Raw genomic sequence first — 14,456 nt, forward strand, 5'->3', positions numbered from 1 at the left:
CACTTGAAGTCAGGAGTTCAAGACCAGCCTGAACAACATGGTAAAACTCCATCTCTATAAAAATGCAAAAATTAGCCGGGCGTGGTGGCACATGCCTATAATCCCAACTACTCGGGAGACTGAGGCAGGAGAAGTGCTTGAACCCAGGAGGCGAAGTTTGCAGTGAGCCTAGATCACACCACTATATTCCAGCCTGGGCAACAGAGCCAGCTGTCTCCAGGAAAAAAAAAAAAAAAAAGAAGCACTAATATATACAAAGCTCTTAGTCCAGGATCTGGAACGTGGTCCTCAACCAATAAATGTTAGTGCTTCCCTGACCTCCAGTTTAGCTCCTATCTGATGCAGCAGTTTATTCCTGAGTGCCTGGCCACAGACCTTTTTTTTTCTTTTTTCTTTTTTTTTTTAAACATCGGAATCACTCAGGGATCCTTTGAGAAGTATAGAGGCCCAGGCCCCTACCATGTCCCAGGGTTCCCATTCAATAGGTGGGGGTGGAGCCTGAGCATCTCTATGGTTTTAAAGTTCCCTCTGTGGGTGTGATCGATGACAATGCAAAAATGATCATTCTGGCTGGGTGCGGTGGGTGGCTCATGTCTGCAGTTCCAGCAATTTGAGATGCCAAGGTGGGAGGACTGCCTGAGCCCATGGGGTCTGAGACCAGCCTGGGCATCATAGTAAGACATCATCTCTATTAAAAAATATGTAAAAATTAGCCTGGCTTGGTGGCAGGTGCCTGTGTTCCCAGCTACTCAGGGGTCTGAGATGGGAGGATCACTCAGGAGGTTGAGGCTGCAGTGAGTCAAGATTGTGCCTCTGCACTCCAGCCTGGGCAACATAGGGAGACCGTATCTCCAAACCCCCCCCCTCAAAAAAAAGCAAAAACAAAACAAAAAAATCACTCTAAGGAACCCAAGCCCATTAATCACTACTTCTCATTCACTTAGTGAGGTCCAACTGACCTAGAATTAATTAGAGTGAAAGGGAACTTTCTGCTCATGTTGCGGTTAGACCTGGGAAGTGGCAATGACATGCCTGAAGTCACAAGGGTGCCTGGTGAGAGCCCAGATTCAGAGTCATGGGATTTGATTCCTACCAGGCCTCTCCTGCATGGGATGAGTGAGACCTAATGCTTGGGGCCCCCAGGCGAGGGATGGTGATGACCCCTAAGGCCAGGCAGGAGCCAGATGGCACAGGATAGGTATGAGGGTACCAAGAACTGCCCTACAGAGCCAGGCTGCATGACCAGACCAGAAGAGAGATGGGGTTCAAACATCTCCCCCACCCCCGACAGGCCTTCACCTTTGACATCTTTGGCTTCCATAGAGTTCCTTCCTAGAAACCTCTCCTTCCAGTCACTGGACAACAGCTTCTCGATGGCTGGCACCACTGGAAGACAGCAAAGGGGTGAGGAATAACCGTCTTAACACCTTCCTGCCTCAGGCTTCTGCTTCTAACTAAGGCAGACATCCTACCTTCTTTCAAATTTCGGTTGAAGTCCAGCTTCTCCTGGCTTCCAGAGGCAGCCTCCGACGTTCCTGGTCTCTTGGGTTCCGGGGACCCATTACCCTCTGGAGAGCTACAGTCCTGCAAGACATACTGAATTGTCACCATCGCCCCCAGAAGGGGACAGGCTGCAGGGAGGGCTGGGAACCCCAAAGATGTGTACCCTGAGGGATCCCAGCCTTATCCAAGTCCTACTTCTCCACTCGGTAGGCCCCTTTGACCTCTACCTGCCCAAGCTTTGTTCAGGAAAAGAAGAGAAGATTTCAAAACAAAAGACCTGGGTTTCAGTCTAGGCTCAGTGACTCACACAATGCTTGATCCCACACAAGTCCCTGAACTGCTCTGAACCTGACTTCCCTCTTTTGAAAATGGAAATATTAATACCTCCTCTGTCACAGGATTGTTGCTGGGATCAAGGGAGTTAATGCATGTGAATGAGGTCTGCCATTGCAATCAGGGGCCAAAAGTCACCTACTAATTATTACTCCCTTGAACACACCCACTACACCAGCAGGGCTGCAACAGGGAGCAGGCAGGGGCTGGCAAAAGTTACTCAAACTCCCCACTGCCTGCCTCACTCCTCTCATCAAAGTCCTCCCCATTCTTTAAGGCCTAGCTTGAGGCTCTACTTCTCCAGGAAGTCTTCCTGGATCATATCACCAGTGCCCCCACCCTCCAACCCCCTCCTCCAGGCTGGATTCTTTCTTAGAGCCCATAACTCTCCTCATTTTCACTTATTTGGATTTTAATTATATGTTACCTTTTTACATCTCCTATATGAAATCAGAATTTGTAGGAGCTGCAAGAATCCTTATTAATCATGTAGCTCAATTCTCTTGTTTTAAGGGGGAAGAACCGTATCATCTTTAACAGTGACCTAATTCTTGCTTGGGTAATTAGGCTGATTTTCCCAAATCACCTGAAAAAGCTGGTAGATGACTTTTAGGCCAAACTTTAGCATGTGTGTTCTATCTCCCCATCAAGTCCTCAGAAACAAGGACTGGGTCACACATAGGTGAACAGTCACTATCAAGTGAGTGAGTGAGTGCAGGCGTGAATCCAGGTCCTGCTCTGATAGGTGACTCTGCTTCCAGCCTCAGACTGAACTTGGCAGTGCCTCCCTGCTTCCCTGCACAGCGTCTTACCCCTATGATCACCATTTCTGCCTGTATCTGCTGCCATCTAGGGGAGTGGGCCTGCCCAGTCTAGCAGAGAGCCCAGGTACAGCGCATGGGTGTGAGGATGGAGGCAGGGCGGGAACACTGACCCAGGAGCCCCTGAAAACCTGGGCTGGAGCTTGGGGGTCAGCACTATCCTGAGAGGCCCGGGCTGGGTCTCCAGGCTGAGGTTCAGCGGCAGTGGCTGAGCCCTGGGGGGCCTCATGGCAAGGCTCTTTCTTCTCCTCTGACTTGATGGTGCAGTTCACCATGGTGCCAACGCCATCCAGGGCCAGCTGGGCAGAGATGGGGCTCCTCATGGACATCCTGGGGGAGGGACAGAGTGAGCTGAGGTGAGTCCCCGGTCATAAACTTCCGCCCAGAGGCAGTGATCCTACTGTTTGCTCCCCTGACCCCACCCAAGTGCCTCCTGGTGCCCGTCACACAGGCACACGCACGGAAAGGGCAAGCCTACTTATGAACCCACAGAAAAAAAATCAGCAAAGGCTCTTGTATCCCTCATGCTTTTTTGTTTTTTGCTTTTTAAACAAAAAGTTCTAGAGAAAAGTGGGCCCACGCTTCCACACGCGCTGCCTGTGTAATGCTGGGACTACAGGACTAGTGGACTGACCAGCCCAACTAACGAGGCCAGATACTGACTGGCTGTCTCTGAGCCCAACAGAGTTGGGAAGAGAGAGAGAGAGAGAGAGAGAGACAGTACACATCTGTCTGTGTATGTTTGTATGTATACAAATGCTTCCCTGCCCCGACTCCCTCACTCTGTCACCCAGTCTGGAGTGCAGGGGTACGATCTCAGCTTACTGCAACCTCTGCCTCCTGGGTTCAAGTGATTCTCCTGCCTCAGCCTCCCGAGTAGCTGGAATTACCACGCACCACCATCCCCAACTAATATTTGTGTTTTTAGTAGATATGGGGTTTTGCCATGTTGGCCAAGCTGGTCTCCAACTTCTGACCTCAGGTGATCTGCCCACCTCGGCCTCCCAAAGTGCTGGAATTACAGGCGTAAGCCACCATGCCCAGCCTACAAATGCATTTTTATAATTAGTTACCAAAACTTAAAAGTCAAGAGATAGCACATAAAAATCTAAATTTGAACTTCTAGCTCAATTGTCGTTGTGGCAAATATTGGCTGGAATTGAGTAATGGGTATTTCTTATGGACAGGCCAGTCTACCTTAGCCTCTAGACTCCTACTACTCCCCAAAAGGGAAACCAAGTATTAACTATATAAGACATATAGTCTTCTATATATAAGACATATAGTCTTCTTCTTACAGTGGAGACAAGGTAAAAGTAAATGATTTCTTACTTCATGCATCTATCAAAAGGGGGGAAATAGCCAGGTATGGTGGTTCATGCCTGTAATCCCAGTTACTCAAGAGGCTGAGGAAGGGGCATCACTGGAGGTCAGGTGTTTGAAGACAGTCTGGACAACCTAGTGAGACTCCCATCTCTTTAAATAAAAAAAAGGGGGGAGGGTGGACAGAGGGGAATAACAGACTGAGATGATTGGCTTTACAAAAAATATTTTCCAATATCTAGCTAGAATCTCTCATTTAGAGTATGGCCACTATAGGCATTTGAGTTTGCAGTTCCTAGTTTAAGCAGCTGGTATACCTGGCAGACCCTCTTGAGACTCTGCACCTGCTGTTCCTTTCCTGTCACATCACTGCCTGGGACATCTGAGGAGCTGAGCAATCGTAGCATCTCAGGGAGTGGTCATGCCAGGCTTGGGCAGAGCAGCAGATGCCTATCCTCCAAAGTCACTGGGGCACGCACCCAGAGATGCGCTCTGGATTCTAGTGGGAACACACAGCAGGTTCCAGCTACGCATGGGTCCTGCCTCAGCTACTGACTAGCCCAGTGACCTAAGGCAAGTTGCTTAGCTGCTCTGTACTTCAAGTTTCCTCACCTGTAAAATGAGCATTAGTAAGAGTGCCTACTCTACAGGGCGGCCGTGAGAACTAGGAGTTGATATTTATATGGTACTTAGAACAGTTCGTGGCACCAGTAAGCACTGATCTGGTGTTTTGTTGTTTTCTTGTGTATTACATTTCCAAATACCATCACATGATCTGGTGTTTGTTAAACCACTACTAGTTGGAATGCAGTATAAGGACCAGCAGCTTCAGTATGCCTTGGGGGCTTGAGAGGCAAAGTCATGGGTCCCGCCCACAAATCAGGATCTCTGGGAGTTAGGCCCCCCAGGTGATTCTGATATGCACGAGTTAGAAAAGCACTGTTAAATAATTTTTTTAATTTTTTTTTTTTTTGCATGGAGATTAGATGTTTAGGGGAGGTATGTAAGGCTAAAATCAGATATAGTAAAAATATCCCTACAGTAAAAAATTCCTTAAACATCCCAGGCGCAGTATGGTATTTAAATATTGCATCAACTATGTATGGATGCATTTGGATAGATTGCATCAACTCTGTAAAATGTTATGTATTATGAAACACGTATATAATAGAGTACATGTAGAGTATTTTAAATAAGTAAATATTATAATTGAATAAAATATATACAATCAGTCCTCTGTATCATAGTTTCCACATCCATGGACTCAACCAACCTCAGATCGAAAATATTTAAAAAAGAAATTTCATCTGTACTGGACATGCAGACTTGTCATTATTCCCTAGACAATACAGTGCAAAAACTATTTACATATGATTTATATTATATTAGGTATTATAAATAATCTAGAGGCACAGGGGCTCATGCCTGTAATCTCAACACTTTGAGATGCTGAGGTGGGAGGATTGCTTGAGGCCAGGAATATTGTATTTTTTTTGTAGAGACAAGGTCTTGCTATGCTGCCCATGAGCCTGAGCAACATAGCAAGACCCTGCCTCTACAAAAGAATACGAAATTTAGCTGGGGGTGGCATGCGCCTGTAGTCCTAGTTACTCAGGAGGGTGAGGCTGGAGGATTCGCTTGAGGCCAGCAGTTTGAAGCTGCCAAGATTAAGCCACCACACTCCACTCAGGGTGACAGAGTAAGACCCTATCTCAAAAATAATAACAACTGGCCGGACGTGTTGGTTCACGCCTGTAATTCTAGCACTTTGGGAGGCCGAGGTGGGTGGTGCACCTGAAGTCGGGAGCTCAAGACCAGCCTGACCAACATGGAGAAACCCCGTCTCTACTAAAAATACAAAATTAGCCAGACATGGTGATGCATGCCTGTAATCCCAGCTACTCAGGAGGCTTAGGCAGGAGTATAGCTTGAACCTGGGAGGCGGAGGTTGTGGTGAGCAGAGATGGCACCATTGCACTCCAGCCTGGGCAACAAGAGTGAAACTCTTGTCTCAAAAATAATAATAATGATAATAATAACAATAAATAAAAATAAGGTATACGGAAGGATGTGCATAAGTTATATGCAAATACTATGCCATTCTTTATCAGGGACTTGAACATCAGCACATTTTGGTACCTTTGGGGGTCCTGGAACCAACCATCTCAGATACAGTGGGATGACTAGACAGTCTTACATCACTTAATAGCATAAACATGTTCTGAGAAATGCATCACCAGGCAATTTCTTTGTTATTCAAACCTCATAGAGTATGTTTACACAAACCTAGATGGTACAGCCTACTCCACACCTCGGCTGGATGGTATAGCCTATTGCTCCCAGGCTACGAACCTGTACAGCATGTTACTGTACTGAATACTGTAGGCAATTGTAATGCAATGGTTAAATATTTGTGTATCCAAACATCCAAATATAGAAAAGCTACAGCAAAAACACAGTAGTAGAATCTTGCAGGACCACCGTCCTACATGTGTTCGGTCGTTGACGGAGACGTTGGTGGGAAGGCAGCGCATGAGTGCATGTGTATTTGATTTGATTTCACCTTGCCGATCAGATCAGACTCTCCTGCTCACCCACTTTCAAAGTGTAGGGTTCCCCAGGGGCTGGGCCCCAGGACAGGGCACTGCAGAGAGGGGCCTCCCTGACCATAAGAAGAAAGGCCCCATCCAACCTAGATGCAGAGAAGAGAAGAGACCCTAGCCCAGCTCGCTCTGCGGTCCCCTCCTGCAGCCCAGGGGCCTGGAGAGCGTCCAGGAAGCAGGCGGCTCAGCCCATCCGGGCACCGGGAGGGGCTCAGAGCCAGGCCGAGAGCAGGGGGGTGAGAAGTGGGAGTGGGCGCAGTCGGGGAGGGGGTTTTATCCTGAAGCCGAAGGCAGCAATTACATAACAAACAAACCCTGGGCTCAAGCTGTGAATTAATCAAACCGCTGAAAATAAAACCTTCCTCTCAGGAACTTCAGACAAAAGAAATGAAAACAACCAGGCTGGCTGGAAAATAAAAGGCAGCAGCACTGAATGGGGGACAAAAGGAAGCCAGACAATAGGGTGTTGGACAAAAGCAATAAAGCCAAAGGAAGTGTGACAGGCGCACAATGCGGGCCTGTGGGCCTCTGATCCGTCGGCTCTGCACCACCTCACTCACACCCACCGCGGGCACAGGCCGGCCACCGGGTCCCTCCTCACTCCAGACTTGGGTCCTAAGGGTCTCTCCTTCATTCTGTCCCAACTTCAGGGGCTTCCAGCTCCTACCTCGAAGCCTTCCTGCTGCAGCCCAGAAATCCCAGCAGCAGCCGCAGCCTCCGGGAGCATGGTCAGATGAGAGGGACACAAAAGTCCAAGGTCTCCCCAGTTGGGGATGGTGAACAACCATCCATCCCTGGAGCTGATGGTGGAGGCAAAGGAGGCCATCATCTGTCCTAATTACCCTAGGACTGCGTGGCCCAAGATTGCAGCCACTTGCCACACGTGGCTACTAAGCACTTATAATGCAGCCAGTCCCAACGGAAATGTGCTGTGAGCATCAAACCCACCCCAGGTTTCGAAGGCTTAGTACACAGAATAGAATTCTTAGTACACAGAATAAAATAGCTCATTAATAATGGTTACTGATTACAAGTTGAAATTCTTTCTGGATAAGTTGGGTTAGAGAAAATATATCACTAAAATTCATTTCACCTATTTCTTTTTATGCTTTTTTATGTAGCTACTAGCAAATATTACACATGCAATTCCCATTATATTTCTGTTGGACAGCGCTGCATTAGGACACCTCCTCCCTTTGAGCTTTTACACACACTTAGCCTCCACAGTCCCTCCAGCCAGGCACCATGGATCACCCTTATATTAGGGAGCCTGTCTCCTGGCCCTCTCAGTGGCCTACCCTGGCCTCCAGCACAAAGACAATGGCTCCTGGTGACCAGCCAAGCCAGCTTAGAGGTGTCAGTCTGTTCACTAGGGCTTGGTGCCCACCAGATAACCCTGCCCAGACAAGGGCCCTTCCATCCTCACAGGTGTCTGGCTCAACGGCAGGTGCTGGGCACTGGCCCTTAGTTGGTATCCTCTGGGCCCACTTGTCTGTGAAAAGGCAACAGCCCAGGCGCAGTGCCACCCCGCCGCCACTGGAGAGCATCTCTGGGTCTCACCTTTGAGGGAGAGGGTCCCTGGGTACCTCTTTTACCTCCCTCTCCCCCTCCCCAAGCACAGGTCTGCTTGAGAAGAGCAGCTCCTTTCCCTGCCCTGTCTGGTCTTAAGGGAACCAAGCCCCAGCCTGCCATGGCCCAGAGAGACGCAGGTGTCTCTATGAAGAGCATCAGTGCCAGGCTCCAGATCCTAACCATCCCAGAGAGGGGAGTGACGGTCCCATGATCAACTAGATAAGGGAGGAAAGGGAGCGAGATGGAAAGAGAGGGGTCGTTACGTGGTCACTGCTCTGTCACTCTGCAGCTGGGGGTCTCTGCACAGTCTGTTTCACCCCTGCAAGCTGTGTCTGTAAAACAAGGGTCCTGGAGGGAGTCAGGGGACAACTTGGAAGACCCACAGGGTTTGAATCCAACAACCTGGGTTTAAATTCCTGCCCTGCCACAGGCTAACATGTGTGAACCTAGTCAAGTTAATTAACCTCCCTTAGCCTGTCTCCTCATCCTTACAATGAGCACAATAACCCATATCTCACTGGTGTCCATGAAGATTAAATAATACAGGGTGAATATCTATCTATAAGTTGTGCACAGTCCAAGATGCTCTGAGAGTCAAGTGGTTGAGAGAAAAGACTCTAGAGTCAGATAGACTTGGGTACCTTTGAATCCCAACTCTGACCAATCATTGCTGTGCAACCTTGGGCAAGTAACTTAACTTCTCTGTGCCCATTTCCTCCTCAGTAAAATGGGAATAAGAAACTCAACGTGGAGAGATGAATCTTCTGTTGATAACACCAGACCCTATCAGAGTGCCTATTTTACATTCTCATGGCACTTTGAACTTGACCTTAAAAGTATTTGTCACAGTTGGTAATGATACCTTTACACACTTAATTTATTTTGGAGTTGCCAGGCGCGGTGGCTCATGGCTGTAATCCCAGCACTTTGGGAAGCTGAGGCAGGCAGATCATCTGAGGTCAGGACTTTGAGACCAGCTTGACCAACATGGTGAAACCCTGACTCTAGTAAAAACACAAAATTAGCCAGGTGTGTAATCCCAGGTACTTGGGAGGCTGAGGCAGGAGAATCGCTTGAACCTGTGAAGCAGAAGTTGCAGTCAGTTGAGATCGCGCCACTGCACTCCAGCCTGGGCAACAACAGCGAAAACTCGGTCTCAAAAAAAAAAAAAATTTATTTTGGATTCACCCAGTAGCCAAAAATGTACCTGTTTCTGCTCATCATTGTAGCTCCAGAGCCTAGCACAGTGCCTGAAACACAGTAGGTGCTCAATAAATATTCTTAGAATGACAAGAGAGTGACAAAGAGTTCAGCAGCACAGCACAAAGCAGGTCTGGATGCTTAACAGGTGATGGATACTGCTAGGACTATTAGACAGCTCCTGCTCTCTCAGGCTTTTCTCCCACACCCAATTATCCTCTGCTGTCTCTTCCTTGGGTCTAAGTTCTTCCTGTGAGTTACCTAAATACCCCAAGCAGCAAAGCGAGTCCATTTCCTTTTCTTTTTACCTTGGGTCAGATAAGAAACAGTTTCCATACTTTTTAGATTTAAAGACCCCGTTGGAGTCTGCCCTTAAGTCTCCCTTTAGACTTTCCAGAAACTAAAATAATCCCTCAAGTTCCTTTACTCCTTTGTTACACAGCATGCTCCTTGCTTCAGTGATTTTCCATGTGGCTCCGCAGGAGGTTTTAAGGTCAGTAACCTCAAACTCCGCTGTCCCAAAATGCCCAGAAGCCAGAGAACCCTGGGTCCACAGGATACAGGCATTACTGGGCTCCCTCGGTTTCCACCCTAGTCTGATGCCTTGTGGTCAGAGGCCACAAGTCCATAGGGTAGCCCATCAGCCCCTCGCTCGGATGGAAGTGCTCCTGTGTGCCCGGTTTCCTCTCTTGCCCAACCTTAACACATTTTACAAACAGAGAAACTGAGGTCAGGAGATGTCGAGTTCACACAGCTTTTTGGGCAGCACTGCTTCAAGACTATATAGAATGGCCGGGCATGGTGGCTCATACCTGCAATCCCAGCACTTTGGGAGGCCGAGGCGGGTGGATCACCTGAGTTTGGGAGTTCAAGACCAGCCTGGCCAACACGGTAAAACCCCATCTCCACCAAAAATACAAAAATTAGCCAGGCATGGTGGTGCACGCCTGTAATCCCAGCTACTCAGGAGGCTGAGGCAGGAGAATCGCTCAAACCCAGGAAGAGGAGGTTGCAGTGAGCCAAGATCGCACTGCTGCACTCCAGCCTGGGTGACTGAGTGAGACTCTGTCTCAAAAACAAACAAACAAACAAAAAAAGACTGTACAGAGTCAGAGGCCATCAGCCAGCTGGGGCGCTGAGCAGCATCTCCATTCTGCCCTCCCTTCCTTCTCAGGAACCCACCTCACAATCCCTCTTCCGTTCTTCTTCCTCCTTGGTCTTATCTCACCCAAGCGAGCATCCTTAAGAAGTGAAGACCGCTAAGGAGAAGGCTCCAGGCATCTTCACCCTTGACACGCAGAGCCTTGAGTCTCAGCTGGTGCCTGCCAGGCCCTGGGGCCCCCAAATCCAGCACCTGGGACAAGGTATAGAGAGGCACCCGCCTCCAAGGAGCGACAGTGGCTCAAAGCATGGCCCTTATAGGACAAAGCCCGCTGCAGGTGCTGATCCTCTTCCTTTCTCCTCCCCACAACCAGCCCCGTCACGGCCCCTCTGACCCCCACCAACCCACAGGTGCACACACACCTAGCCCCTTTCTGCCCCAAACAAATCACCAGCCACTTCCTCTTCTAACCAGTCAACCACCGACCCTGTTGGATTGGAATCAAAGGAGTTTTTACTGTCAGCCCTTCCTCCCTCCACAACGACAGTCTTCCCCCCCACAAAAAATATCTAGATGAAGATAAAGATAGAGATAAATTCCAGTCATCGTAGCATGACGGGTGACTCAGACGCTGGGGTACAGGAAGCCTGAACAGACAGGCAGACCCTCTGAGAGGGCCAATGGCTACACTTCCCCGCTGGGCACACACTAAGCCCCCTCCACTGCTGGCTCCCACTCCCAAGCTTGCCCTGAGTGGGTGGTGCCAAGGGGCATCACCAGGGAAAGAGATCCATGCAGCAGGGGTGGGGCAGGGCTTGAGTCCCAGGGGAATGCCACTTCCTCTGAAAGCCTCCAGAGAGCTGAGAACCTCAGGCTGCCCTAAACAATAGCCCAAGGCGTGGGTGCCCAGAACAGTGCCCCGGTGCCACATCCTGCCATTCTTCTCACAGACCACACCCTGCCACCCTTCCTGGCTACACCCGATCCTATCTCTAATGTTTACTCAGAGCTGGGAGCTGGACTGGCTGCAGGCTTGGGACAAAGCTTTCCTAAGAGTCCCTCTCTCCCTTTCCAGCCTCTGTGGGCCCTGGGGGGGATCAGATCCAGGGCACGGCCAGTCTGGTCTAGCCCAGCTCAGGGGGGCCACAGCCAACACTCTCTCAGCTGTTTCCCGGTTGGCCAGGGTGGCCAGGGTGGTATTCACCTGGTAGAGCGGCCAACACCAGACAGAGGCTGGGTAAACTCCCAAGCATGGGAGAAGAGGTGCTTCCCCGCAGCGCCTCAGGGACAGAATCACAGTCCAGCCTGAGCTTCTGTGGCTGCCAGGACTCAGCTGACCCTGGCCCAAGGGCACAAAGGAAAGCAGTGGCTAGGGAGAGACTGTAGCTGTGATGTTCCCACCTGGTCCTCAGGCCTTGGAGGCATCTGAGTCTTCTCCCAACCCAGTGAGGGGGTCGAGAAAGAGACAGATGGGGCTGCTCGAAAGCGCCGCTGGGGCTCCCAGTGTGATGTGGGCCTCCAGAAGGCCCAAACTGAAAAGAGGTCAACAGTGTCTCCAGGAGGCCCCTCTCTGGAGGCCTTCCTGCCTCTAGGACCTGAACCTGTCTCCAGGTTCTCCTGCACCCCAACAGTGCTAGAAGGCAGGGGCAGGCCTTATCCTTGTCTCCCAATGGCAAGGCCAAGCCTGTGTCCTGGACAGGTGAGCACCTCTGGCTTCCTGCAGGGACAGTGCTCATCCTAGGGCCAGGAGATGCAGAAAGTGTGCAGCTGAGGCTGACTGGCCATGTCAAAGGCCCCTTGGGGAATAGCCCTGAATATTGACCAAAGGAATGGGAGGCAAAAAGCAAGCATGCAGTGGTACAGCACTTACTTGGCTGCAAACACTAAGTGAAAGGCTCTTCCTTCACATCCCTGCTTAATCCTCACAAGAACACTACAAAGACTAAGGCTCAGGGGGCTGGAACGCCCTACTCAGGGCCCAGTAGCAGTAGCATTTGAACTCAGGCCTCACTGATGTCTAAATCCACATCCTTTCATTTATCCGCTGATGCCCTGGCCACTCTCCTCAGCGCGAAATAACAGGCTCTGGTCCAGCAAAGATAGAATGGCCACTGTCTTCACCTCTTATAGGACTGCAGTTGTTTTTGACTTGAGTCATGGCCAAGGAAAACCTAGTCAAAAGAAACCCAGGCAGCTCTGGGAACTTAGGGAAAAGACTTCACCTCTCAAAACTTCCATTCTTCATGTGTAAAAGAGAGATTCCAAGAACTATTTTGTAAGTAAGAGATAAGGTATAATTATAGAATCTGGTACAGAATATACGTTCAGGGAAGGAGGTAAGGAGAAAGAGCCCTAAAGGAGGAAGGAGTCCCTCTCCCTCCCTACCCCCAAGGGCAAGGGGGAGAAGGACTGGCAGCCTATTCTCCTCCCCAGCCAGCCCACCTCTTCTGGAGGCAAGTGGGTGGGTGTGATGACCCAGCATTGCTGGGAGGCATCCTGGTGTGGCTAATGGAAAAAGGACTTTGTCACATGGACCTGTGTCTGAAGACTAGCAGTGTTACGTACCACTAGATGTGTGACCATGAGGAAGTTTCAGTTTCTCTATCTCTAAAATGGAACAAATAATACCTACCCCATAGAGGTAGAGAAGACTGAATATGACGGTGTTTGTGAAAATCAAAAAAATGTTTGCTCCCTGACCCACCGCCACCCCCTTCCCCCACATGGTCCAACAAGCAGAAGACGTGCACCTGCAGAACACCGGGGCCCGCCACCCTCTTCCTCCTCCATCTGCTCCATGCAGGGCTCCCTCCCTAGCCTAGGTCATCAGTTTTCTGAATGCCCTGTTGATGTCCCCAACCACCCTGGAAGCCCCAGCAGGTGCCCCACAGTGCAAACAGGCGGAAAGGCTACAAATCTGCCAAGGAAGCCCCACGTTCGCAGCGCCACTGCTTATCTGGCCAAGCCACGGTGCCTTCCCTTCCTCGACTGATGACACAAAAGCTCTGCAGAACTCATGAGCTCCCTCATTTCCTCTGGAGCCCACGAGGGTGAAGTGCTATTCCATTAACCCTTGCAGCCTTCTGCCAACCCCAGAGGGAGAGGAAGGTGGGGACTACAGGGATGACCACAGACGGGGGAAAGGACAAGTGCAACCAGTCTGCAAACAGCCATCTTTACCTGCCAGGCTGATGAAATCTCACCTTTGCCAAACACTCCTTCTCCCAGTACTGGGGTAGGCTGGGCAGCATTGGCTTCTGCTTGGTGACAAGTCTAAGCCATGTAGACTAAGCCCTCACAGTACGTGGTGAAATGAGGCTCTGGAAGACACACAGAATTGGTTCAAACCCAGTATCCCTCTTAACTAGCCAACTAGTTTAACTCTCTCAGCCTCACCATGTTGCCCAGGCTGGTCCTGAACTCCTGGGCTCAAATGACGCTCCTGTCTTTATTTATAACTGGGACAAATAGTAATATATACTCACTAGTGAGGTTTCAAAGAGTAAACAAGACAACACAGGCAAAGCCCAGTGCCTGGCACACAGCCGTGCTGAACAACCGTAATGGACATTTTATCATTGTCATCTAGATTAGGAGGTGAAGGGTGGAAAAGTGGGAAGCCACTGGGTTCTAGGTAGCCCAGTGAATACTTGAGACTTAACCTCTTCACACCTCAGATTCATTGTCTGAAATGGGGGCTAATAATACCTCCTCTCATGCTTGCTGGAGAACTGATAAGTTATTATATAGAAAATACTTAGCACAATGTCTGGCACAAAGCAGACTGGCACTTAGTATTGTGGTAGCTAAATGAAGGACCGTGCTTCCAGCCAGACCATTCAGCCCCAAACCAGTATGTTTCCAAGGCCTCCTGCCACTTTTTTTTTTTTTTATATAAAGATGGAATCTCACTATGTTGCCCAGGCTGGTCTTGAACACCTGGGCTTCCTGCCTCAGCCTCCCAAAATGCTAGGATTACAGGCGTGAGCCACCGCGCCC

At 49.7% G+C, this 14,456-nt stretch overlaps 1 protein-coding gene across 2 annotated transcripts in view; it reads right to left on the minus strand.

Moving 5' to 3' along the window:
* SOX13 (SRY-box 13) overlaps positions 1 to 14,456 on the minus strand; it is a 54,742-nt gene that overhangs the window by 11,806 nt on the left and 28,480 nt on the right. For both annotated transcript variants that reach the window (XM_025386827.1, XM_025386826.1), the window contains exons 2-4: positions 2,771 to 2,987; positions 1,473 to 1,584; positions 1,300 to 1,386 (exon numbers count right to left, since the gene is read on the minus strand). In XM_025386827.1, the coding sequence (XP_025242612.1) occupies positions 1,300 to 1,386; positions 1,473 to 1,584; positions 2,771 to 2,986 (415 nt within the window). In that variant the 5' untranslated portion in view covers position 2,987. The remainder of the gene's footprint in view (positions 1 to 1,299; positions 1,387 to 1,472; positions 1,585 to 2,770; positions 2,988 to 14,456) is intronic.

This window comes from Theropithecus gelada, chromosome 1 (assembly GCF_003255815.1).
Source record: "Theropithecus gelada isolate Dixy chromosome 1, Tgel_1.0, whole genome shotgun sequence".
Lineage (NCBI taxonomy): Eukaryota > Metazoa > Chordata > Mammalia > Primates > Cercopithecidae > Theropithecus > Theropithecus gelada.